Source organism: Sitophilus oryzae, unplaced genomic scaffold (genome assembly GCF_002938485.1).
Source record: "Sitophilus oryzae breed Bouriz unplaced genomic scaffold, Soryzae_2.0 scaffold_1658_pilon_pilon, whole genome shotgun sequence".
In the NCBI taxonomy this organism is placed as follows: Eukaryota; Metazoa; Arthropoda; class Insecta; order Coleoptera; family Curculionidae; genus Sitophilus; species Sitophilus oryzae.
Genome location: NW_022146345.1, coordinates 703,665 through 731,099, shown reverse-complemented (window position 1 = coordinate 731,099; position 27,435 = coordinate 703,665). Strand labels below are relative to the sequence as shown.

Below are 27,435 nucleotides of genomic sequence, written 5' to 3'. Positions count from 1 at the left end.
AGTTTTTTAAGGGGTGGTATGTCTCGATAAAAGAAACATATTTTCTCTTTATCGTTTTTTAATTAAGTCCAAAATAACGGAGTTATTGTACTTTGAAAATTTAAAAAAAAATATATTTTTTGCTAAAATTTTGAGAACCACTGGATCTTTTCTGGATTTTCTTTCTTGTAAATTTAATCTACTACCTATGTTGCCATATTATTAAGAAATTATGTTTTTTAAATAAAAACTAAAAAAAATTCCAAAAAATTCTGAAAAAAATGCGAAAAAAAACCTCATAGGCGTGTTTCTGGGGTTGAACTAAAATACTTGCACTTATTTCTAGGACACCCTGTATAATAATCCATAAATTTGTAGTTATGTTAAGGAAAGTATAATAATTTCTTTTAGTTTATACTTAAAATTATGGACCATTACCAATAAATTTATTCAATTTAATATTTTCTTTGCAGTATTGAAGATGACGAAATTATCGAACAAGATCTTTCACAAATAGAATTACCGGCTAAGGATACCAATTGTGTTATATCCTAAAACCACTAAACACATCGTGAAATTGCGCAATTTTCCAAGGAATCATACTCGAATGACGTCTTATACTTCTAACTGATGTGGTGCTTCTTGTGATATTTATTCATAATTTATTAGTTTCTATGAGAGTTGAACTTTTTGTTTTCCATATAATGGGAAATTGTGCATTTTCCTATCCTACTTCAGAGTTTTACTTTATTGAGGAAATTTATTTATTTTGGTGAAACAGCTAACGTCTATAAAAGCGATTAATTCATTAACAAGAACTTCTTACACGGTTCTATATTGTCGTATTTAGTAGATTATTATTAAGGCCGTGAAATCATGATTTGGTCTCATATTTGTTTATTTTGTTGCCAATCAGTCATAAAGTTTTGCTTGACAGTGATAGTTGACTGTTAAATTATTTTTTGAATTTCACAAGAAATAGATCTAATGTCAGTTTGGTTAGATTACAACCATGATCACATTTTTTATTCTCAGTTTACGGGTTTTGACTAGTAATATAATATACACCTCACTAAAACTAAATTGTATTGCTGTAACTAAAACTATACTTAATTTTTTTAATACATTAACACTAAATTATTAAACTAATATGGCTACATAAAACATTCAAGAGAAGCACAAAGTGGGGCGCTCATTTTTTTCAATTCGACTGTTAGCTGTAACGCTAGAATCTCGCAGTCTGAATGACGAACTCCAAATGAAACACTCCACATGCTGCCAACAATCTGCCAAATTTTATTGGCTGGCGGAGAATATCTGGTAGTGACGCCACTAGTTTTTCTAGTATCAATATCAAAGATGCTATAGCAGGGTGCACCAATTTTTTTTTAAATTTTAGTTACCGTGAAAATATTGCTCACGATGACAAAAAAAATTCTGGTTAAGTTTGAGCTTTTAATATGAATATTAAGAGGTCTCTTCGTGATTTTCTGGTTCCCATTTAAATAACACAGGAAATTTTATATTACTTTCTAACAAATCAGCCTGTTGTGAACGTCAATACATATTCTTGTAGGAAATTGAACGATCTTCAAAAAAAAGTCTGATATGATTTTTCATTTAATTGACTCGTTTGAAAGTTATTGGAGGTGTAGCAGATTTAGTTAATAAAAAAAATATTATCTAAAAAGCTATTGTCCCATGCGTCGGCAGCTTTTCATCAATGGAGCAGTCATGGGTTCGTTTGTATTTCATTGGAGAAAAATAATACAATTACAAATTACACTAAAAGTATTGGGCGCCAGCCAACATACAAAAAACACAGTCGTAGTTAAAAATAAATGACTGATCAGGATGATTCCTAATTGTTGTAATTAGCGATAATTAATGAATGATTATTGTAATTTCAATGTGTTACCAAAGAACACTTGACGAACTTTACGAAAAATAAGATATTTTATGTTTTTGCGCTATTAAAATATAAAAAAAATTACGGAAGTTATCATATAAAATTTCAAAAAATAAAAATAAAAAAAAATCCCCATGTTATTTATGTGGGAAATATAAAATCACGACCTCTTACAGCGCTTTCAGATGGAGCAGACCGTCGGCGACTTCGAGCAAGTACCATGAGAAATTATTCATATAAAATGAAGAATTTCACATGGGCGCGTATGCTTCGTCCGAGGGCTATCTTGAAAAAAAAAAACACGGCGGATGGTCCGCTCCATCTAAAAGCGCTGTTAATGTTATTAAGATCACAAACTTTACCAGAAGTTGATAACCGTGAATGATATTTCCACGGTAATAAAAAGAAAAAAAAAATTGTGCTCCTTTTACTATACAGTCAGTTGTCACTGTTAATAAAATGGCGGTGGATTGATAACAACAAAAAACAGTTAAAATCAAACTGTGATTTCAAAACAGGCTTAATACTATATATTATGATCTATAAAACACTTAATATATCATGAACCTGATCACCGAATTATTCGAAATTTTTACAACAATGTTGGCTGTAAACGTAAGCCATCCACGCGTAGTGCAATATTATTTCATATCCTGAGTGAAGCCAATTTTTGCCAAAAAAAATCGCTTTAGTTTTCGCAGACAAATTAGTACCTTAGCATATATATGTATAAGTTCTTCAACAATGATATATTTGGTCTTCCAACCAATTGAAAAACTACACGATTTGTTGAGAAGCGGTAGATTTTACAGGGTGTTATATATCTTCTTTTATATATATCGTTTAGTCCCCTGTTATACAAGAAACTAGAATCGCAATGTGTTATGTAAGCTTTACTTCGGTTGTAATTTTGATGTGACTTAGTTTTAGCTAGGAAAATAAAAAATAAGGATTACAGAATTTTTACAACGCCAACTCTATTTTTGCTTGTGATCCGACAACCTGTGCAACTGCAGAAAGTAAATATATTATATAATATATATATAGTATGTCGCAAAAACGTCACTTCTTTAATTACATTTTTTATTTGGTTATATTAAGAACAATTTTTAATTTCATAGTTTTTGATACATGCTGTATATCTCCGCAGTTGTACTCTAATGTAGTTTCCTAACCAATAAAAGAAATAAATGTAATTATAGAATAGAAAAATTTGTGTTGAAACCAAATTAAAAGTATATTTCTGATACATCTTGATCTTTTGATGTTGTCAAGCTAAGCTTTATGTGGTTTCTGTGTAATATAATGTTTTTTATATGTCTGTATATTTAATTTTCTGTTAAGTTAAACGACCTGGTACCTAAATGTAAATAAACTGTATATCTGATCATACTAAAATGGTTTTTTTTAATAGGCCTAAAAAACCAATAAAAAATAAATTATTAAATAAGTTGTATTAAGAATTAAAAGTGGTTTGTTAATTTATGGATGTCACTTAAATCTTCAAGTAGTTCTTCCAGTTTTGTTCCAGTTTTTTTTGATATCTGAAAAGAAATAAATTTATGGTTAGTGACGCATATGATCAAGAAAAAAACTTGGATTGGAAATGAGGATCATTGACATTTGCCGCATATTTTTAGATATAAAATTACAGCGATTTTCATTTCAATGCAACCCTGACGTCGTTTATTTCGATCTACGAAACGGTCTTTTTTCATATTTTAAAAATACATCTATACAGAGTGCGTCTCAAAAGTGGCCCCTATAACTTTTTTATTTTCTTAGATAAAAAAAAACAGATTTGGTATGTTAGTATATGACATAAATTAGGAATGATTGACGTATACATTTCTTTTCGACCACTTCCCCTTTCACGGGAAATAACTAAAATTTAAAATTTTTAAATTACGCCCTCTATATCTTTTTTACATTATTTGATAGAAAATGACACTATCTATCATTCTATCATATGTCAACTTTTGACTTTTTCGCTTAAAACAAAATTGTATTTTAAATGTCAATCTAGAGTGCCATGGTTGTGTTAAAAACACTAATTTTTAATCAAGCTCAGAGAAAATAGATTTGATCCTCTAACGTTTTTAGCGTCTTGACCCAGGGGGGTGACAGTGAAATAGGAAAATTGGAAACAGTCATTAGTGTCATTCCTGTTATCTGCTGACGACAAGTATGGCCGCCTAGACAAGGACAGCAATGTTTCTGTCTAACTATTGTCTAACTTCACAGTTTAGAATTGACAGATTTCAGAGACAACTTCAGATTTGTTCTAGAACAAGTTTCGACGCCATTTTAATTTTCTCCGTTTTGTTTTGTAAATTCGATTTGATATTTCGGCAGAAATTTATAAATATAAAGGTAATAAAGCATATAAAATATATATTACATGAAAAATCCTGGATAAAAAGATGTTTCTGCATTACTAGGTATGTCCCGTATATATTAAAAATAGGTAGTAAATAAACACTATTTCTGTATTTTTTAGATGCAAGAAAATTTTGTTATGTTTATGATCGGCGATTTTTTTGAAAATGGAAACAATTTACAGCAAGGTAAGATCATTTTTAACTATAGCCAACATTAGTTATCTCCAGTATGTGCGATTTATTGTCAATAAAGCAATAAATCTAACTGATACAATCTGACTGTTATCCGACTAAAAGACTCTTTTTGCTTCTTTTTGATTTATAAACCAGGTCTCTTTGGGAATAATGGACGCTTTTTTAAACAGTATATTTATATTTTATACCTATTGATATTTTTACATTGTTAATTTTAGTATCAAAAAATTGTTTTTCTGTTTTCAGGTTTTTGTATAAGGCTCCTGTTTTCATGTTCCTGTCCCTGATGGCTGTGAATACGTATATTTATTTACAAATTACTGTAAGTCATGCTTATACCTTACTAATTTACGTTAAAATTGCATATAGTTAAGTAATTGCGGTAGAAATCATTCAATTTTTTATTTTTTATTATTTAGTCACGTTGTCTCATATTTCAAATAAATATGTTTGACATAGAATAAATTTTTAGTAGAATGATTGTAAAGAACAATGATGAACATGATTTTTAATCATTTCTATTATTATTAACTATTAACTTATTGATACTTTTCTTGTGGTTCTAGAAAACTTTTTCAGAATAAATTTGTAGTTCTTTTCATAAAATTAATAATATTTTTTTATTTATAAACTAAAATAAATATTTACAGCTTACATTGTAGACATAGTGCAAAAGCCAAATTTAACGTTAACGGTGTAACGCTAACATGAATACAATAGCTCCCTACTAATAGCGATAGCACCTTAAATGTTTACATCTATGGATCAACTCAGGAAATACGTGAAAACCAATATGGCGCCGAAAAAGATGACGAAAGTGCCTAAGCTCCCGAATTGAAATATACTTGGGGTTTCGTGTCAAATTGTGAATATGAACAGCATATTGCAATTTCAAATAAACCATATTCGAAAATGTCAAAAGTTGACATATGATATGTCATTATATTCAAAGTGTCATTTTCTATCGAATAAAGTAACAAAATACCGAGAGTGTCATTTAAAAATCAAAAGTTGTAGTCATCTCCGGTGAAACAAATTTCTGTAAATTTCAGCCAAATAACTCAGTAATGAACATTAAATCAATTTATTGCGATATTTTGACACTATATTTTACTATTTTTTGTTCTCTTTCTGCTTTCAAAAAACATCTATACAACACACACAGACACATTATTTTTTCTTACCTCTATTTTTTCAGTTATAGAAAGCTGAATAAAGCTCCACACTAAGTCCCCATCTATGATACTTCTTGCAGGATTCGAAGATATTTTTCTGTAACTCTTGAAAGTTCTAAAATAATACGTACATATTATCAATAAACTAAATTAATATTAAAAAATTATGAATAGTCTACCTAAAAGCTTTTGGATTTAAGCCAGCTAAATGGGCACCATGCGATACCATAACATTTTGTAACATAAGTAACCTTCTGTAAGTTTTTTCAGGTACTGGCATTAAATAGCCCATCCCCCCATCCAGTGTCGCTATAAAAAAAAGTTAATAAAGCAAAAGATAAAAGATAAACTTATTTCTCTTACCAAACATAGTAATATGTCTCCTATCAGCGCCGCTCATATGTTTTTTGTTTTCGCCTAATTCTCCTAATTTACATTTTATCCTAAAGAAAGTCGTTACTGCCTGACCCAAATGAAAATCAGCCTTTTTTAAGAGCCTCTGCCCTAAAATTTACCATACCTGTAGAAATGATAAATAACAAAAAAAAAAAAGTATATTACCTCCTAAAGATTCTCTGGCTTCAGGTTGATACATGCATATAGCTAGGTTCTTTTCTTTATCAGACATTAAGAACCCTAGATTTGAGTTATCAATCATATACTCTGTTGCATATACTTCACAAGCTCTAAAATCCTGAAATAGTTCATTTTGATTACTTTGGTCATAATAAAACATTTTTTTTGTATTATTTATGCAATGCTTACTAGTAGAAATATATTAAAGGTAATTTTAACTTTAAAACATGAAAGAACTATATGTCTGTTTAGTTATTTATAGATTTATGTATAGTCTGTCTGGCGAAAGAATATATCTGATACAGACATAAAAATAACACACAATTGTCACTCTCATATTTATATATTCTATCGTTGGACAGACTGCTTTCACACAAAAGACAACTATTATTATATCATTCTTTTGTTCAGTAGACCCCATGATACAAAGAATACAAGGTATGATATTGCGCAGGTTGGTCAATACACAATCGTCACAGGTGATTAAACGGCACCATTGGTCGGCAAGCTCTGCGCGCCAATTCAAATTGTCAAACAGATTGTGTCATCTGTGAAATTTGATTGTGTCAAAATGTGAAAATAATTTTTCAAATGTCAAGCTCGATGTCAAAACATAACTTTTGGGGTTATGTCCTAATTCTTCCCTATTTTAGGTATTTTTTTATTAGTAGCAATTGAACAATATGGATATATTTGTTTGATGATAGGTAATAATCTGATAGCAATGATGATAGGTATTGATAATTTCGATTCCAAATATCTCGAGAACCATTACTCGTAGCGATTTTTACCAAGAGACCTTTTTTACGTAGAAAACTTCGTAAATGTAATAATTTTTTTACCTGGCTGATTTATACAGGTATGGACGAAAAGTTATTACTCTTCAAACCAGTTAAAAAAATATTTAGGTGGCGCCCTCTACAATTGACATCGAAATCAAATTTCTCATATCAAAAAACCTAGACACCAATTTTCATCCAAATATTGACGTTACTTCATAAATTATTTGGAAAAAATCGAAATAAAAATGAAACTTCTACACCCTGCATTTCCGAAACTAAGCATTTTAGGACATACATTTATATGAACTTTTTTACTTATTTTGATCTGCAGAATATGCTGCCGAAGTTTCCAGAATACAATTCGGACCACCCTGTATAGTACAAAAATTGTGTGTGCACTATGTGCGCATATCTGAAGTGAAACTTCTTACTAACAGCTATTAAATTGGAGGATTTAAAGGACATGTTTGAAAAACTGTAGTTTGAAATGTTGAAAAAGTAATAAATTAAAAAAATAACAAATAATTTGATTCACTTTCATAAAATTTGTATTAAAATGACCGTCTGAGGACTTCAATCGGGTACCTCTATCCACGTGCGGAGTTTTATTCCAATCGACCTATAATTATGAAAAATTCTGATAATTTCGTCCATTTAGACGCATCGCATTGGTTCGAAGCGTCGTATACAACTTTACAGGGTGGGACCGTGTGCACAATCAATTTTCTATGTTTCTTACGTCAAAACGAACTGTCAGTGACACTTGTCGTGCACGGTCAAGTTGGTCTTGGTCTAATCTATCGACATATCAAACTTCATTTAAATTGGACGATTTTTTTACGCCATAGATTGTACCTTTTTTACTGCCAGCGTGCGTAAAGAAGTTTCACTTCAAAAAATTAATTGGTGAAATTATAATGATTGCAATGTTATTTGTATAAGTTTTGAACATTTATATTAGTAGAAAGTTATAACAATAATTACTTACACGTGATACCATTGATAATGTTCTATACTCTTCTTGAAATCTTAACAAGGAAATTGACTGATACACATCAGATATGAGCAATAAGCTCTTAATAGTCAAAATTTGATGAGTGTAAACTTGGGTGTCTATGAAAGCTACTCCTATTAAATCATTATCTTTCAATTGCCAGATATATATCTAAAAAAAGTGTTTCTTACAAACAAACATTAAAAATAATAGTAGACTCACCTTTTGGCCTACAGCAGATACCAGAAAACCTTTGACTTGTGACAATGCTGTGACAGGGCCTTTTTGGTCCTTTGCATATATTTCTTTAAATTTATTTTTAGTCAGTGGCTGTCCAGGTTCTGGAACTACTTCAATCACATCATATATCAATATCTAAAATATATTTTTATAGATTTAAATTCGTTGTATTTTAGTGACATACCCTTCCTCTTGAAGTTATATCCTCTCCATAGTTATAATTTGTACCCACAGCTATATAACCCCTTAAACCTGACCTAGTTCCTTCATATTCCAAAGCAACATTTCTTAAACAAGTGACGTGCTCCCATTCATCCAAATCTATTTTGGTATTTGGAATAACATCCCATGAAACCGGTGAAAATAGTGTCAGAGTAAATTTTTCTTGATGAGGATATGGAAATCTAAATAAAGAAAATAATTATTCTATAGCTTCTTAAGTGGGCTCTTAATTCCTAAAAAATGCCTATACATATGTGGCGAATTCATCTCTCCAAAAAAAAATCCAATATGGGTATTTCGCCACTGCACTGCAAGAAAATCTACAAAATAAAATACTTATTTTTTGTAAACACTTCATACGTCTACAAGAAACGTCAACGGTTTCTTGTAGACGTATCTGTTTTTATAAAACCAAAGTGTTCTCGAATAGTTGAATTTAAATTATTTTAAACAGTTTTTTTCTTTATTCTTTGTATTTTTTTTGCTTCCGACGACGGAAAGAGATAAACTTTCCGAAACGTTAAGCATTTTTTTCTTTGTTAGGCAAATTTGTATAACTGTAAAATAACTTGTGACAAGCAGTTTCTGTTTAGGTTTAACGCAGAAGTGTTTACAAAAAATAACTATTTTATTTTGTAGATTTTCTTGCAGTGCAGTGGCGAAATACCCATATTGGACTTTTTATTCCTATTTTTAATATTCTATCTTAGTGTGTTTCTTTTTTGTAAAAAGAAACACAGTGTCTAATTTTTGTTGGTATTAAAACAAAAGTCGTAAAAATATTTAAACTGAAAAATATCAAAAAATGAGTTACGCCACTTTGTGATATCTATGGTGATACAGCAACGTTATTCGAGCTACATTGCTTTCGGTTTGCAGCAAGAACCGGACACATTTATACATTCCGTACATGTATACGGCACCTAGCACAATCCCATTGGTCAGATTTGAATTTTAAAGCAATTAAACTCTGAGTGCCATACCGAGTATGGAATGTAAGACAGTGCCAAGCGCACTTACGGAATGTACCTGGTAATTATGCTTGCAGCAGAAAGTAACCCCTGGCTATAGCTAATCTAGCAAGAGTAGCTGTGGCTCCGTGACTGAGGCCATCGCTTCGTGAACGAAAGATCCGTGATGGTTCAAATCTCACGCCAGACCATAACATTTTTTATTTTTTTTTACAACTGTTTTTATTTTTTTTAATAGCAATCAAAATACGGATTGCGTTGGTTTCACTCTTTTTAGTGGGATTAGACTGATTATTTGGTGGAGTTAGTTGCGTTGGTTAAGATGGTTATTTGGTGGGGTTGATTGCGTTGGTTAGGTTAGCTATTTGGAAGGGGTTGATTTGGATTTGGTTGGAATGCTCTCTAACAGAGCGTTAAAAGTAATGTCTAAGGTACATTCCGTAAGTGCATATGTCACTGTCCTACATTCCATACTCGCGTATGGCACTCGGAGTTTAATTGGTTTAAAATTCAAATCTGACCAATGGGATTGCTAGGTGCCGTATACATGTACGGAATGTATAAATGCGAACCGGACAGTTCTTAGCGCGGCCACCTCTTCAATTGTTTTTACATGCTGTAAAAAACTTTAGTCGGCTGCGACGTTCGGGATTTTTTGCAACAATTCGGTCATATTCATAGGCACAACTCTAAAGGTAGGCGGCCTCTAAAGCGAAACTAAACTACGCTAAGAATATAAAGAAAAACGGTAACTAAACGAAAATAAGTCTTATCGGCCACTGGAAACGATTTTTGCTGAGTAGTCAGCTAAGTTAGTTGCGTTTTCGTATTGTCTCTGCTATCATAGAATTCATTGCTGCGAAAAATTCGCTGGAACCTGTAACGAACTAAAACGAGCGAAACTAAACTGCGATTTGAATCTTCGTTCATATATTTTCGTTTAATTTCGCTCAAGTGACCGCTGTTGCATTTAAAAGTATGGAAGCTGATTTTTACAAATCTTATCTCCGCCTTAAATGCGCGTCGCGAAAAGATCATAGAATAATTTAACCATTACCTGTCTCCTTTATCTTCATGTGTTAATTCTTTATCTTCTCCATTGAATTTGTAATAAGAACTTGAAGGCTCAGCAATACTGGTGACCAGACAATAAGTCTTCGACTCTAAATGGTACGTAATGAAGTGAGGAGTGCATCTTAAAGGGACCTTCCTCACTGGCCAAGGTGCATCATAACTCAAGTGAGTTGGTAAAATACCTATCCTTAATTCAGACTAAAACAAAATACAGAGTGTCAAAAATAAATTATAAAAAATCAAAGTAAACTTACTTTTTGGTTGAAGTAAAGAAACCCTTCTGGACAATTAATATTATTAAATGGAGCAAAATTTATCACTTCACCATCTATAATCATCGGATGTACACGAAGTTCACCACGCTTTGTTAAAAATATCCAATATGGATTAGCACCACATATAAAAACACCACTATAACCTAAAATTGAATAGAAAAAAATCATTGAATTTATAAGAAAATATTTTATAGAAAAAAAAATTATAGAAATTCTACTGTCCAGTATAGTACCAACCTGCAATATTATCAAAATATCTCAGTTTAGAAATTCTATCTTGTACACTACTGTAATCCGTATTTTCATCACCCGTTTTCTCAATTATATTTGATTCATAAAAAATTTCATGTCTAACTCTTCTGAATCTAAGCTTCAAGTGACCTTTATGATATCTGAATACTTCATAGATATAAAGATCTTTCTCCAGTCGCACGAAAAATAAGGGTCTAGAACCGTTGTTTCCTAAACCAATCTGTAAAATAATAATGAATAAAAAAAAAGGAATTTACAGTTTTTTTTCAATTTTTAATATTATTAATTTAATTCTCTGAGAAACAACAAGAAATGCCCTTGAATCAGGGTTGGCATGATTTAAATCAAATGATTTAAATCAAATCATAATTTAAATCATGATTTAAATTGTGATTTAAATCAAGTGATTTTTTAAATTTTAATCATGTGATTTAAATAAAAAAATCAACTTTTTTAGAACTTTACAATATATCGAAAAATAACTGTAAAAGTTATAAAAATGTGTCCTAGAAAACTATAAAAAATATTTCTATAACATATATATCCTCTATCCATTCGTTAAATAAAATGTTACACTTGCTATTGTAACGTTTAAATACGTTTAATAAATCGAAAACAAATTGTAAATGTTATAAAACTATATAAAAAATGATTTGTATAACACATATACCTTAAAATGTTGGACCGATTTTTGAAGTAATTTCGTGTGATCCATTAGACTTCTAAATGGCAGGGATTTATTTTGAAATTTATGTACAAGTGACAAAAAAATGCTGTTCGAATACATTTCATTCGCAACCTCTAGTGCAGAAAAAGGTTCTTTTGATGTTAGGCTATATCTTCAAATCATTGTCAGAAAATATGCTGTTTTATATCTTTTTATTTTACACTTTGACAATAGATAATACTAATTTCATTCTCGACTTAAGACTATTTCCGAACAATAGTGTATTGTGAAGTAGTAAAAATTATACTTTTTTTGACCAAGTTGTACGTTTGACGGACTAGCGTAAACAGGGAGGCACAAAAGTACATTTTTACTCCGAGTAGAATATGTTATATTTTTACAAATTAAACGTTACAAATAATTTTTTAATCAATTCCAAACGTTGCAAATAATATAAAAAGTAATGCCTTGTAAGTAATCGAGTAACAATTTGTACCCTCGTTGAAATTGACGCTTAATATCAGTTTAATAATATATTTTTGTACTTTTATTGCTTAGACGAAAAAATTGCTTTACTTTTATGCCTAAGCGTTGAAATTACAAAAATTAATACCCTTGTGGTATTTCAAAAAACATTCTTTTGATCTGAAGCGAGCCACTTTTTTTGCAGAATATATTGGTGACCGATGTCTGGGAAAATGACACGCGCCGTAGAATTGTTAATGTTGTCAGTATTGGGCAGAGTTATGAAGATTTAGCCATTTAGGATAGGAATTTAATTGGAATTAAGTCCTAATTATTTGAAAAACCGATTTTAATAGTTTTCTATTAAAATCAAAAAAATCTGATTTAAATCAAAAAAATCTATTTTTTTTTATTTTTTAAAAACAATCATGATTTTTTCCAACCCTGCCTTGAATGGAACCCACAGGGACAACGGAAAAGAGAACGTGGGAAACAAACATGGTGCAGGACCGTAATGAATGAACTAACGAAGACAAAAACATCATGGCCGGCCGAGGGGTAAACCGCAGAGGAATTATGGTGTACACTATGAAGGAATTCTACAGGAATTCCAAGGAATTCCATAGGAATTACTAAGAATTCCATAGGAATTACTAAGAATTCCAATTATTTCCGTAAGAATTCCAATGAATTCCAAGGAATTCCTTAGAAATTTAGAGGAATTCCACAGGAATTAAGAGGAATTACAAGCAACTTTATAAAAAATTAACGAACATTAGTAAACCATGAATACTATAATAGGTAGTACTAAATTTAAAGAAAAACGTTTTGCAGGCGATTTTTTACTATCCGTTTTTCGTTTTCGCTTCCAAAATTTCCCAATATCAAATATCTACAGGTTAGATATTCTTTTAATTTAATATTGTACCCTCGATTATATATCTAAAATATTTTCCAATAGTACGGCCGAACCACCCCCGAGAGATCTACTTATAACGTTCCCTGATTTCGCCATTTTAAAGAAACCCTCATAAGATTTTTTTATTCAGTACTCCAGAAAGTGTAAAGTTGATTTTTTCATTTCCTCGGAATAATACCTAGGTATATACTATAGGGAAATTAATACAACTTTAGGTGCACTTCATCAATGATACCATGCGTAATCTTATGGAATTTACTGGTGATCGTATTATGACGTGCAACTGAAGTTTTATTAATTTCCTTTCCTATAGATACGAGTATAACTAGGTACCTATCATTTTCAAAAAATCCCGAGAAAATTAATTTTAATAAGTAAGTGCCGACATATTTCCAGTATTTTTACCTCATGATCCCCTATTGGTACTAAAATTTAACTAAAAAAACGTAAATCTCGTAATAGTACTTTTTATTGTTAGATCTAGTACTTATAGAGACATTAGACATTTATAAAAATCACCAGAAAATTCATAGCGGAACTGCGAAACCGAGGTGGCAACGCTGGTTCAGACTGAAAGAGTTAACGAGTTCGTACCAAGGAATTCCAAGGAAGACCTTGAATGATTGACCTTGACCTTGAAGACAAGGAATTCCAAGGAATTCCGAATGAATTACGAGGAATTCTGAGGAATTATTTGAGTTAAAGGAATTACGGTGTACACTTTTCCCTCTGCGGTTTACCCCTCGTGGCCGGCTAAGCTAAGAAAATTGCGGAAAACAGAACAAGATGGAAGGTTTTCACTGAATCATTCATTCGTTGATATTCATTTACTCTTTCATCGACGAACTAAACATGAACAACAAAAATTGATTTTTCATGTTTGTTTTGCAATTAGAACAGACCGCTTCCCGATAATATATCACTGTTATTCATTCCTATGGTCGAGAATACTTACAAATATATTTATATACACATATAATATACCGAGTGCGTCTCAAAAGTGGCTCACCCCCTATAACTTTTTTATTTTTTCAGATAAAAAAATGAGACTTATAATTTTGTATGTTACTATATGACATAAATTAGGATTGATTGACAATTATGGTATTAAATTGGTTTCGGTCACTTCCTGTTTCACCAGAAATGACTACAACTTTTGATTTTTAAATGGCACCCTGGGTATTTTTTTTACTGTATTCCATAGAAAATAACACTCTGAATAGAATGACATATCATTTTAACTTTTGACATTCTCGCTTAATTAAAAATCGTATTTTAAATTTCAATCTAGAAGTGCCATGGCTATGTTAAAAAAAATAGTTTTTATCAAGGAGCGTTGGAAAATAGATTTGATCGTCTAATGTTTTTAGTGTCTTGTCCTGGCTGGTTAAAAGGTGTCCAAATCCTATTTTTAATTATATTTCAATTTTTTCAAATGGAACGAGGGTGGCCCATTAGCGTATTTGGAAAAAGCATTTTTTACGAATAATTTGAGACCAGTCACTTAATATATTATATTACACAAATTACAAATTTTCGTTACGAACCGCAAGTTATAATTTCAAATAAACCATATGCGAAAATGTCAAAAGTTGACATATGATATGTCATTCTATTCAGAGTGTTATTTTCTATCGAATAAAGTAAAAAATACCGAGGGTGCCATTTAAAAATCACAAGTTGTAGTCATTTCCGGTGAAACAGGAAGTGACCGAAAACAACTGAATACGTCAATTAATCATAATTTATGTCATATACTAACATACAGAACGTTTTTTAACTGAAAAAATAAAAAAATTATAGGGGTGAGCCACTTTAGAGACGCACCCGGTATAGTATATTTTCTTTGATTTAGGTACCTATTTAGTTATTTTTGATTTTTGTTTTGTTGGATTAGTCTTTTACTTTATATTTTATTGTTTTTATATTTGCTATATTTATAGCGTTCTGCTTGGTTATAGATAGAAGTGGAAGAATGGCCGTAGGTTAAACTTCGCCCGCCAAAAATATATATACATATACATATATTGTATATTTATATTTCAATGTACGCTACTTTACAATAAAGACGTTTATTATTATTATTACTTACCATTGCAATTTCTTTAACTTCGTTATCTCGCTGAATCTGCGCCTCGTTTACATGTGGTATAGCATTCAACATCACCGATTCCAGAGCGTCAATAATTACTTTATGTCCGAAACACAAATTTTGCACGTAAAAACTAAGTTTGAAGTCGGGCAGAGAATAAATTTCCAAATTCGAATTCTCTCGCACCACAAATAACCAGTACGTCGATTTGTACGGAGTTAGATATTTCTTCCACCAGTTGTAAAATACTTTCGGTTTAGGTTGATGAAGGGCTGTAGGCATCTTAAAATCGCTATCTCCATATAATAAGTCGTCTTCGTTTTCCGTCTCCGTTTTCAGATCTTTTCCTTCGTGGATATAGTGCTGTGGTATATGAGTAAAATCGTCTGGTATTTTGTTGGTAAAGATACCCGAGGTATCTTTATACATGCATATCGTCGACACAGCTGGCGACTTAAAAATAAATCAATTATTAATACTCACACTCTATTGTATGAAAAGGTCTTACATTTGAAAGAGTGGATTTACTAATAACCAGTTTTGCAGCCCCGCGAGTTTCTCGTAGCATAAGAGTAATAACTTGTCCATCTGATGTCATTAAGGATATATAGGGATCGGCACTAAAATGTAAATGAAAAAAAATCGTAATATAGAAAAAGTTTAAACTCATAAAACGCTCCAATGCAGGTATTCTCAGTGGACAACCTCATGTTTGACTGCACCCACCCAACTCTAGTATATAACCACTTGATAATGGTCGGTGATACTTCTGACCGAAAAGTTGTGTAAGCAAAATAAATAAAGACAATGGAAGTTCGAAATTCTTTTAGTTTTAATACTGAATCATTGTCTACCACATTCAAACTAATTTGTATTTACCTTGAAACATGTACAATCGGTGAACCTAAATCCATAGGAACATGTTGTAGCTGTATAACACCTTGCAATAATCTGACTGACAAAGTAGTAACTTGAACTATAAATCTATTGTTGCCTAAATTTCCTGCAAACACAGTGGGATGTTGTGTGGTGAATCCAGTATTGTCTATTTCATTAATTTCTTGTCCAGTTTGCAGAACCTATAGAAATATCAAAGAAAAATAGTTAGGGTTAGGTTAAGTTAGGTTAGTATGTTTAACCCTTAACTGGTCCGGTAATAGATATGTATCATAAACGGTCCGGCGTAGTCTGTAGGACTACGCCTTCTAAAAAGTTTATTATATATTATATTATGTATTATTGTACTAATATAGACAAAAATTGGTTCAATTAATATAAACTTTAAGAAAATATAGTACAAAATAAAATAACATACATATAAATTCGAAAAAAATCAATTAGGTTTTTACTAAGCTCTAAAAAATAAAACCAAATTATTAACAGTCATTACAATATAGAAAGAAGTTTTTAATACTATATATATAAAAAATAAGTTGTAAAACTTGAGTTAAAAAAAAGTTTTTAGTTACAGCATGAGGCAAAGTTCAATGTTTTCCTAAACATGTTTTACAAAATGGATTCGTACATTCTAGGCATTAAAAATAATTAACTAGGACATAACATTGTCTTTAACTAGGATAAGAACTATAGGATAAGAATACCCAAGTAACATTTTAAGTTCCTTTAGGTTATATATTCTCAAGGTTAGTTATATAAAGGTTTAATAAATGTCTCATTGGTATCTTACAGTGTTTTGATTTATATAAGTGTAGCGTTGGTTACTTACATGCCCTAGACATTAAAGTACAGGTTTCTAATTTATATTATGAAGATGACATGACAGTCTCTATGTTAACTACTGTCTATGGTCTAGTTTATGTCTAGTTGACAGAATGTTGGTGATCCGTCAAGTTATTTTTAAATCATTATTTAAATAATTATTAATTCAGATATCCCAGATATTCCAGATTTGTCGGAAAGTTCAGTGATTTGTGTTTATAGTTTGTGTTTTTATTAGTTTGTGCATTCTGATACTTACAGTCGATCATCATTTTCGTGTTAGATACTAAACTTTTTTATTAAAGTCATTTTGACATTTTAGAAATAATAATTTATAAACCAAATAAAAAAATAGTTTAATCATAAATAACTAAGTACATAGTTGGTAATATATAGTATTTTTTAGTAACAGTTAATAGTAGTCTATAATATTTTTACTATATTATAATTTAGTTGTTAAATCAAAAAAAATAGGTGCTATGTGATCTATTGTTAGTGTTTAAAATGTATGTATTCATAATTTTAATTTTGTTTTAATTATGTTACACTTCTAGTGGTCTAATAAAATATAAAATGCGGTAAAAAAGTCTATATTTATTATTTTATATTTTACAAGGAATAATTTTGCGCTTGAATAACGTTACCGTTTTAATTAGCGTTAATAAGTAACGGAACGCTAAAATTATGTTATGCCAAAACTCTCCATTAGTTTCTTCCGGATCACCAGGTGGCTCTAAATGACGGACCCATTTGTTTTATATCAGTGTCCAATCTATCTCTAGTACGTGACATTAGTCTATGATTACTTATCACTAATAGTAACCTTAAAATGTTGTTTATCACTTTTCTTATAAAACTAGAGGTTCTTGTTACTAAAGGTTTCATAGTAAGGTTTTATAAAGGTGTTCACATCTATTTTATATAACTTCTGGTATTAGGAGTTAGAAAGGTACGCAAGATATACACTATACAATTAAAGGTGTTATTAAGAACCATTATGTAACCAATAACACTACAAGTTATATAATTGTTCCCTCAAATCGTTTATTTGCACCTTTCAAATGGTTGCATGCTTTATATAACCTGTAGTTGCCGAATATCAAACCTAATGACATAACCTCAAATTTTTAATATAATCAAAACAAATAATATAGTAGCAAGCAAAGCAATTCGGTATTATAATAAATAATAAAAAAAATAAACTGGACAAAACACAAAAATACATCTACGTTCAAAAGAAAGGTTCTTCAGAGTTTAAAAAAAATAGGAATAATCCAAACCTCATTTAAACAACATTTACCAATATTGAAAGCCAATATGCAAATTTACCATCCACAAGCAGAGATCAGGATCAACCTGAGGTATTTTTGTTGCCAAAACGGTCAAGAACAGGAATATGCCCGGTTAAGGCATTAAAGAATGCATAACATAAAAGAATGAGCTTTGCGCTTTAACATTACACATTCTGCACTTAAAGAGCTTTTTTCTATAGTCAATTCATTCATAACTGTTCTACCAAAGTAGCAAAGGACCCTAGAACTCGTTTGAAAATTCCTACCACTTTAAATACAGATCAAATTGAACCAAAACAGCAGAGACAGTATTATTTCAATTTTATGAGGTAATGTTTTGTTTTCTGCACATTTTCTGTCAAATTGCTGTAATGTCCAACTTCATTCGCAGGCAGTCGCTACAGTCAACACCTCGGGTTACATAAAGGTTTTCTGGGTGACTAAAAGTAGCCATAAACACCCCGGCATTTCTAATGGTGATTTGTATCACCTTTAGTTGTATAAAACACTAAAATTGGTGTTTTAAATAACCCAAACTCATTTACGCAACCTTAAGTAACCAAATTTATATAATGGTTGATGAGTATGTTATAGACCCTAAAGTAATATATAGCGCTTTAAATATAATGGACGCCATTATTATTGATGTCTTCATTTTTGGCTACAATGAGTATTTCTAAGATAACGTTGAAAAATGGTACAAAACTATATTTTGGCCAGTTGCCAGTTATTTCTATGTATTAAAAAAGTCGTATGTTCTATTATTTATATTAATAAATTTGACTTTCATTACAAAAATTTTACCATATTTTTTTTGTTTATAAAAAAATCTATTAAATAATTCTGCTTTTGGGGGCGTATGTATTTTTCGGAGGTAAAATTGATTTTCACACAGTAAATTTAATATCGCATATGTATTTAGTACTCTGGATAGGCACAATAGTTGTTATTAAGCCAGTAATTTCTATAGTCATTTGCATAACACAAACGCTTTTGTAGGCTATGACAGGGATGGCGTCATTTTGTCTCTTATGTTTCTGGTCTGGATTATCTCCGTAGGACAACTTGGAGCAATAAGATCATATCTGCTTTTTATGTTAAAAAAAGAGGCAAATATTAAAGTAGTTAGTCAGAAAGAAACAAGTATATTTTCAAAAAAAAGCGCATGCGCGATATTTCTATAGAGGTAGTCTCTGGGAACCTTCTCAACACCACTATATAACTATTATATACCCTTTTTCAGTTTTATAGCGGTAACTCGATAGGATATATAAAGGTGTTGAGAAAGTTTTCAGGACTTTGGTTGCACACTTTGAGTGTTAAGGGTTACCATAGGAACAGTTATAAAATGGACCGTTTAGGGCATATAAGTGTTATATAATGGTTACCAATAACTCACGACAACCATTCTAGATACGTTTAGGTTGTATAATATGGTGTTGGGAAGTTTCCTAACACACTTATAAAACAAAAAATGCTTCTTGGGTATCTCCGTGGGCATGTTCTGGTTGTACAGGAATTAGAAGTATTCTACCAATTGTAAAATGTATCTCTTATGGAATATTTGACATTGTCAAACGTATTTGTCTGGCAGATTATACTGTCACTGTCGCAGTCGTCATCATATCATTTTAATAGAGTTTCTTCATAACTAGAGTCGCACTCTTTTCGACGGTCCGGCCATATTTTACAAGAGTTTGTCACACACAAAATCTTACACAAACGATCCGGCGTCGTCTGAGAGACTACGGCTTAAGTAACTTCTGCCAGAACTTCTAAAAAACTAATCCAGTTTGGGTATAAATATGGCTATCAGTTGTTGACCGAGAGGGGGAGGATTAGCTGGAACGCCGATCCTGTAGGCGCTCCCAGTAACTAATGAGAATGAGTTAATTATTTGGCGTTGTCTGTCAGACGACGCCGGACCAGTTAAGGGTTAAACATTCCGCATAAACTTTTCAATAACTCAATGCCATAAAAATTCCCATTCCTAGCGAATTTATTTTACACTGTGCAGAAAATATACTATATCAATATCTACTCACCATGGTACTATCTTCTTGGCTCAGTATCAAAAATGCATGCCTCTCTTCCCCACTGCGAATCGTCCACATATTGGAACAACCAGGTAAAGTAAATGTGGTGACAATTTGCGGTTTAATAGACCTCTGTAGTACACACAATGCTCCATTCTTACCATATCCAGCAGTGGTAACTAATTCCAAATTTAAGTCAGGATTATTATTGAATTCCTCACTTAAAAACGCAGGCTCTCCCACAGATATGTTACCGCAAGGTCCAATGTTTAATAAAGAATCACATACTTCAAAAATATAGCTTGTGATTTGCACACCAGCTTGTTTCTGGTTACCATATACTTCTAGTTCTTCAGGATCTCTGATATCTATAATAAATAGTGATGTTGGTAGCGAATATTTCCACTCGAATTTTGCAGGAAATTTCAGAAATTTCCGAAATATTCAGTCCCAAAATCGCAAAAATCGCAAAAATCCGAATTTTGCAAGAAATTTCTTTTCAAAATTCAAGACATTGAGCAAAAATTTAACGAAAGTGTATCAAGTATGCCGATTCTTAAGTCAGAAGAAAAAGAATGCTTCTCCGCCTTACAAAATAAAAAACCTATGGCTTTTGAACCAATGCATTTTGCCGGGAATCTCTTGGACCCCTGTTTCCTGGGAGAGAACCTTAACAATGAAGAACACATAGCCACTATGGAATTTATCAACAATATCACCAACAATCATCCTCAATTTGTCAATAATAAGCCATTTTTACAGATGTAACAAATTATTGCGCCAAATCGGGTTTATGGGCTCTCGACTACGTTTGGATGTCAGTTAAAAATATAGACTGTCTAAGTTGGTGGCAAGCAATGTGTAAAAATACTCAATTGAAATATTTAGCTGTTGCTCTGCTGTCTTTACCAACGTCATCTGCAGCCACAGAGAGAAGTTTCAGTACTTACAGTTTTATCCATACTAAAAAAAGGAATCGCTTAACTGCACAAAGAGCCGGTAAAATAATGTTCGTAGCTCACATCAATAAATTATTACTACAAAAACAAAAAGTGGATATGGAGCATGATATTCAACATGAAATTCCTCCCGAACCACTAGAACTCGTGGAGGTAGATGTCCATCCTTCAGAATCAGAACCAGGTGATACATCAAATATATGTATCTGATTTGGAAATAGAAACTGACGAAGATAGTACTACTACTACTATAATTCCCTATGAAGATGGGACCAGTTCGGCGCCTGATATTCCGGAATAGAATAATTCAGTTATTTATGTTTTACGTTTTTTAAATTTATATTTCGTGCTTTTTTGTTTTTTTTTTAAATTCATAGTCATAGTTCGTGGTTTATCAAATGGCTATCTAATTTATTTCTTTATTGTATTGACAAAAAATATGTAAAATTATAAAATTTCCTAATATTTCATAAATTTCCGAAAGTTTCAGAAATTTCCTGCAACAATCAAAAATTTCTGAAATATTAACATCACTAATAATAAATTAGTCATTATTAAGTAGTGTTACTTTTAAAACTTCTAGAATAGAAAAAAAGGAAATAACGATTTTCTATCTTATTTTTTGTCTTATGTTTTAATGTAGGATGCTCCAAAGTAAAGAATAGACCAGGACTGCAGAGCAAACGGCCCTGTTTTGCGAATCGACGGTTCAGTTGATCCATGAGGACGAGTTTAGATACTTGCAATCTCTAATGCTATAAAATAATATTTCGAACTATTTCGAGCAGCACTGCATTACGCCGAGGAGGCGTTTACCGGCAAAATATTGATGACGCTCCTCGCCTTTTTTTTAGTTGTGACTATCTATACTAGATAGTAGACTAGACCCTGTCCCCCCTACAACAGGAAGATCTCCATGTATGATGAGTTATAGACTGTATGATGAGTTATAACTCAAGAAACGGGGACACAATAGATTTACTTTGAGTGTTGAACTTAGTTGTTAGAATGCTTAAGAACTTATTTTGGAAATGAACGAAAATTTACAATCAGTAACTTTTTTAAATTGCATTCTGAATTTGCTCTTTTTTCTTACTGCTCTCGAGAAAATGATGAATTTTAGGAACAAAAAGAAACAAATTGAGAACAAACTGGTATTCAGAACAAGTTATCCTTCTTTTTTTGAGCATATTTAGACTAAAAAAGTATCTATCCACACGACATACTGCAATCTGCAAATTATGGCAAATGGGTAGCGGTAGCTAAATCTAAATAACAAAGGTATATATTACTACTACCTATTATCCCTACATAGAATACTGTAGGGAATCCCCAAAATGGGGAATCAAATGTATTAAAAGGAGATAAAAGTTGGGTTGATACCATGTTGATATATTTCTTTTATGCGTTGTTGCCGGATTTTGCATCAAAATTTCAAACCGTATAAGTAGGCATTTACAAAAAATGTTGCATCTAGGGTTATACTTTATATAGAAACTCTAAAATTTCATAAAAACTCTAACTCTGTCTACAAATTCATTTACCCAATATGTATGTATAAAAAACATTTTAAAAACTCGTGTCTTAATAGTTGCTTAGTAAAAATTATTTTTTTTTAAAAAGGTACCTACGATTTTTGCTATATTTCTGAAACTAGAATTTCATAAACATTTCATAAACTACGTCTACAAATTGATTGATCCAATAATATGCATAAAAAACATTTACAATTAAATATACATATTTACAGTTAAATATAAAGAATCACTTTATTGTACTTCGTAATATCACACGTTTGAACTCATACATGCTCTTAAAAGGGAACATTCTCTCATCGCAGATGTAAACATTCTTTCTATTACACTACTATTTTCAAGTAAAGTAGCATCTACACCTATAATACCGGGTGCGTCTCAAAAGTGGTTCACCCCTATAACTTTTTATTTTTTTAGTTAAAAGAACGAGATTTGGTATGTTAGTATATGACATAAATTAGGATTAGGGAATGCAATCCCGCAAATGCTGGATCCCGCTGCGATTCCGCGGCATCAAAGTTGCGGGATTTACCGTGCGGGATCTGCGGGATTGACACATTATTACTGGGTAACGGAATACTTAAATCCCCTTACGCCTTGGCCATTAAAAGTAAGTGAAACAAACACGTTAGTTGTTAGATTTCTTTCTGGCGTATGTGCGTAAGCAGCGTAAGTGAAGAAAAGTGTTTAACTAGTACTTGTGGACAATTTCGTCAAATAAACTGCCGGACATAATTATCGGGACAAGCAAAATTTTAAGGTAAATTTAAAGTTGAATATCTCTTGAACTAAAAAAGATTTTGGGATGTGGTTGGGACCAGGTTTTAAATGCATCTATTATGACTAAGATGCTATGTGGTTTTCGAAAATATATTTAGCGGAATTATCGTATACAGGGTGTTTTACAAGAGTGTGAAAATTAGGTCAAGAATCTTTTTTTCCGCAAATTTACAATTCTTAAAAAATTGAAATTTTTACCAAGTACGACAGTACGACTAATCTGTATTGAAATTAGAAAAAAAAATACGACGTTTTTTCGAATATGCATTTTTAGTCATACGTATGGTCCTAAATGGTACAAAAAGCTTTGTACATTCTGCATATGCCAAAAAATTATTGATATAGAGTGTATCTAAAAGCAGATAACTAACACAAGTTAAAAAAAAACTTCAACATCAGAATAATATTTTTATTTATAAAATAAGTAGATAAGTTATAATAAATAAGTTTATTTAATATTAAATATATTCTTTGAACACCTTGTATACATCAGTCCAAATTTCTGTACAGCTAGTATAAGATACACGCTATATCAATATATTGTGGGCCTATGCAAAATGTACAATGCCTTTTGTACCATTTAGGACCAAATATATGACTATAAATGCATATTTTTCGAAAAAACCTCGTATTATCCTTAAAACAAAAATTTAAAAAAAAAGACCAAATTGTTTTTTTTCCAATTTCAATACAGAATAGTCGTACATAGTTAAAATTTCGATTAATTGCATAAAACCATTATATTAGCAAGTTTAATAGGTTAAGTACAAAGAGGAGCATTTATTGTTTACAATCCCGCAATTTTGCGGATCCCGCGGGATTGATTGCTTTAATCCCGCGGGTTTGCGGGATTGAGATTTTGGTGCGGGATTGCATTCCCTAATTAGGATTGATTGACGTATTCAATTGTTTTCGGTCACTTCCGGTTTCACCGGAAATGACTACAACATTTGATTTTTACATGGCACCCGCCCCCGTATTTTTTTACTTTATTCCATAGAAAATGTCACTCTGAAATGAATGACATATCATATGTCAACTTTTGACACTTTTGTGTGGTATCAAATTATTCGTAAAAAAATGCTTTTTCCAAATATGCTAATGAGCCACCCTCGTTCCATTTGAAAAAATTGAGATATGATTAAAAATACGACTTGAGCATTTTCTAACTGGCCAGGACAAGACACTAAAAACATTAGATGATCAAATCTATTTTTCCAAGGCTCCTTGATGAAGAATTAGTCTTTTTAACTTTGCCATGACCCTCTATATTGAATTTTAAAATACAATTTTTTATTAAGCGAGAATGTCAAAAGTTGACATATGATATGTCATTCTATTCAGAATGTTATTTTCTATCGAATAAAGTAGAAAAATTCCGAGAGTGCTATTTAAAAATCAAAAGTTGTAGTCATTTCCGGTGAAACAGGAAGTGACCAAAAACAATTGAATACCCCAATCAATCCTAATTTATGTCATATAATAACATACCAATTTTCGTTTTTTTATCTGAAAAAATAAAAAAGTTATAGGGGTGTGCCACTTTTGATACGCACCCGGTATAGTTGTAATAAATTCATAAAAACACATAATATGCACCTTAAATAAAACATATAAGACATTTTTGTAAACATACCCATTACATCACTCGCAATGCAATCAGTCAAAGAATCTAATACTTTTTCTCCTTTCTCAGTAAGTGCATCAGTTCTGGCTTTTTTTGATAACGGTTCCTCTGACTCATCTAAACTTATAACCTCATTAGCTTTTTCAGTAAATCTCAACAATAAGGAATTTCCTAAACGTGAACCCAAAAACAAAAAGTTATTTTCACATATACACACCTAGAAAAAATATATTTACTATATATATATAATCAGCAAAGAAATTCTACATACACATGTTGTCAATACACTGGCCGCAGCTTTTTCAAAATGAAAATTTCGTACATATCTCATATTATCAGCTAAGAGAGTTAGAACATATAACTCTCCACCTCTTAGTGATAAAACTAAAGTATCATCTTCTAAAAATCCAATTTGGGCACAATCAAAAGTTATTTTTACATCATCTTGTGGTTCTAAAAGACACAAGCAATTTTTTATAATTCTAAAAAGAAAATATTTATCAACAACTTACTGAGCGGAAAGTTTGAACAACTTTCAGCAATACTGTTTACTGATACACCATACGGAGGTATACTTTGATTTAGATATATTAAAGCATTAACTGAAAATATCAAAGTACCTCCCAGAGGTTTCTTAATCGGTACTGCTTTAGTACAATCAAAAGGTAAATTAGCTACACTCCAAATAATAGGATGAACTTTTTGCTGTAAATTTAATGAGATTGCTGCCATTGCACATGTATCAGTTCTAACAGCAACTCTCCTGTAATTGGTATATAAGTATCGATAAAACATATGTCTTAAATAATAAATGATGAAACATACCCTGAAAAAGTTTTCAGAGGTTCATATAAAATAAGCAATGTTGGTTCATAATAGCCATCCAAAAATTGTATATCTATAATATTATCAATTTTGTCTATAAAATCTTTTAATAAAATCATATACGAAGCTAAAATAGGAGATTTTCCAGATGAATTTGAAGTGATCATTGGTTTAATATCAGTATCAGTATCATCAATTGATGTTTCTCTACGAAATGGTAATACGACTAGCTTCTTCCCAAAAACAGTCATAATAGCACACCTATTCTCTGGATCAGCCCGCACTAAAGGTACATGATGAAAATGAGTCCACCCATCCTTGAACAAATAAAAGTAAATTTAAAAAACAAAAAAATATTAATGTACCTACCTTCATCTCCTCTTCTTCAAAATAATGTAGACTTAATGTTTTAAGTTCATGGAGTTCTGGATCATATTCTACGACTGATAATTTTGCATCACAAAATGCTAAGAGCAAGGAATCTCTAGCTGAATTTGCTAACGTTACACTTTGTAAAGAGACTATATTCCCAAATAACTGATACTGGGCCACACACTCAAGTTTCGATTTTGGAGGAAAAAATTCTAAAAGTTAACACGTTATATGCAGATTCAATTATTTTACATATTCTAAACTAACCTGAATATTTCTCATGTTTCGACTTAGCCTCAACATCGGGAATTAATCTAAAAACTTTAAGAATGTTTGCTCCTGCCGTAACAAGACTTTTCTCAGTTTTATTGAAGAAAAAACAACTAATTGCGTGTTCAACACCGGTAGCCTGATGAGTCTGTTTACAAATTGAAAACATGATAATAGCACCGCGTAAACAAGCAATTAAACAACTAGAACATAATATAGATCACTATTACTATATTATAATCAAAAATATTTTATTTAATTATAAGGATTTTAACTTTTCAAAACAGTTCACTTTCCATAACCTTAATCAAACAATTTATTTACTTCCTACTTGCCACAGAACACCGAGTTAAGGATATGACATAGAATAAATATTTAGTTTGTTTGAATCATAGATATCGAATCTCTGGTTTTTGCTTTCTTTATTTAAGCCTTGATTTAAGCCTAGAGCTATTCTTTGAGCTATCATACTCCTTCCCTAATTTGGTAATACCCCTAATTTTTATATTTAAAGGGGGTACCTTCACCATTCAACGATATTCTTTTCAAAGTTTTATTAAAGATTTTTTTAAATGGCTAAAGAATACAAGGACGCGTAACGCTGTAAAATTGGCTGTAAATATGTGATGCAGAGATATAGAGGTAATGTCTATATCTCTGATGTGATGTTAAAGGACGCCATTTTTTTGGTGCCATACAAAGAGTCACGAAGAGTTGAAGAACAATTTTAGCTATAATATTTTAAATACATAGGTTATTGTAATGTACTGGTGTACTAAACTTTGTAATTTTGTATACACTTTAACTGTTCTTGGTATAAGCTTTTATTACAATGCTGGGTATACCCAATGC

General features: G+C 31.2%; 2 protein-coding genes across 6 annotated transcripts in view; one reads left to right on the top strand and one right to left on the bottom strand.

Annotated features, from left to right (window-relative positions):
• LOC115880786 (EH domain-binding protein 1) overlaps positions 1-2,605 on the top strand; it is a 60,980-nt gene extending 58,375 nt beyond the window's left edge. For all 5 annotated transcript variants that reach the window (XM_030898070.1, XM_030898069.1, XM_030898072.1 and 2 more), the window contains one exon: positions 453-2,605. In XM_030898070.1, coding sequence (XP_030753930.1) covers positions 453-534 — 82 coding nt within the window. In that variant the 3' untranslated portion in view covers positions 535-2,605. The remainder of the gene's footprint in view (positions 1-452) is intronic.
• On the bottom strand, positions 1,371-26,911 carry LOC115880785 (cleavage and polyadenylation specificity factor subunit 1). The gene is made up of 21 exons (XM_030898066.1): positions 26,581-26,911; positions 26,311-26,525; positions 25,942-26,258; positions 25,629-25,879; positions 25,388-25,569; positions 25,126-25,333; positions 20,225-20,583; positions 16,048-16,247; positions 15,677-15,788; positions 15,169-15,621; positions 11,011-11,245; positions 10,753-10,916; positions 10,482-10,696; positions 8,416-8,635; positions 8,214-8,366; positions 7,986-8,162; positions 6,201-6,333; positions 6,003-6,143; positions 5,819-5,948; positions 5,649-5,754; positions 1,371-3,432 (listed from the first exon to the last, which is right to left on the bottom strand). The coding sequence occupies exons 1-21, from the start codon at positions 26,750-26,752 to the stop codon at positions 3,352-3,354; spliced, it is 4,224 nt and encodes a 1,407-aa protein (XP_030753926.1). The 5' UTR covers positions 26,753-26,911; the 3' UTR covers positions 1,371-3,351.
• Positions 26,912-27,435: the final 524 nt, after the last annotated feature.

Coding starts and splice junctions, on each gene's coding strand:
- LOC115880785 (XM_030898066.1), bottom strand. CDS start 26,752: ATGTTTTCAATTTGTAAACAGACTCATCAGGCTACCGGTGTTGAACAC. Junction 15,622..15,676: donor GTAAATCCACTCTTTCAAAT/GTAAGACCTTTT, acceptor TTTATTTTTAAG/TCGCCAGCTGTGTCGACGAT. Junction 10,917..11,010: donor ATATTTTGATAATATTGCAG/GTTGGTACTATA, acceptor ATTCAATTTTAG/GTTATAGTGGTGTTTTTATA.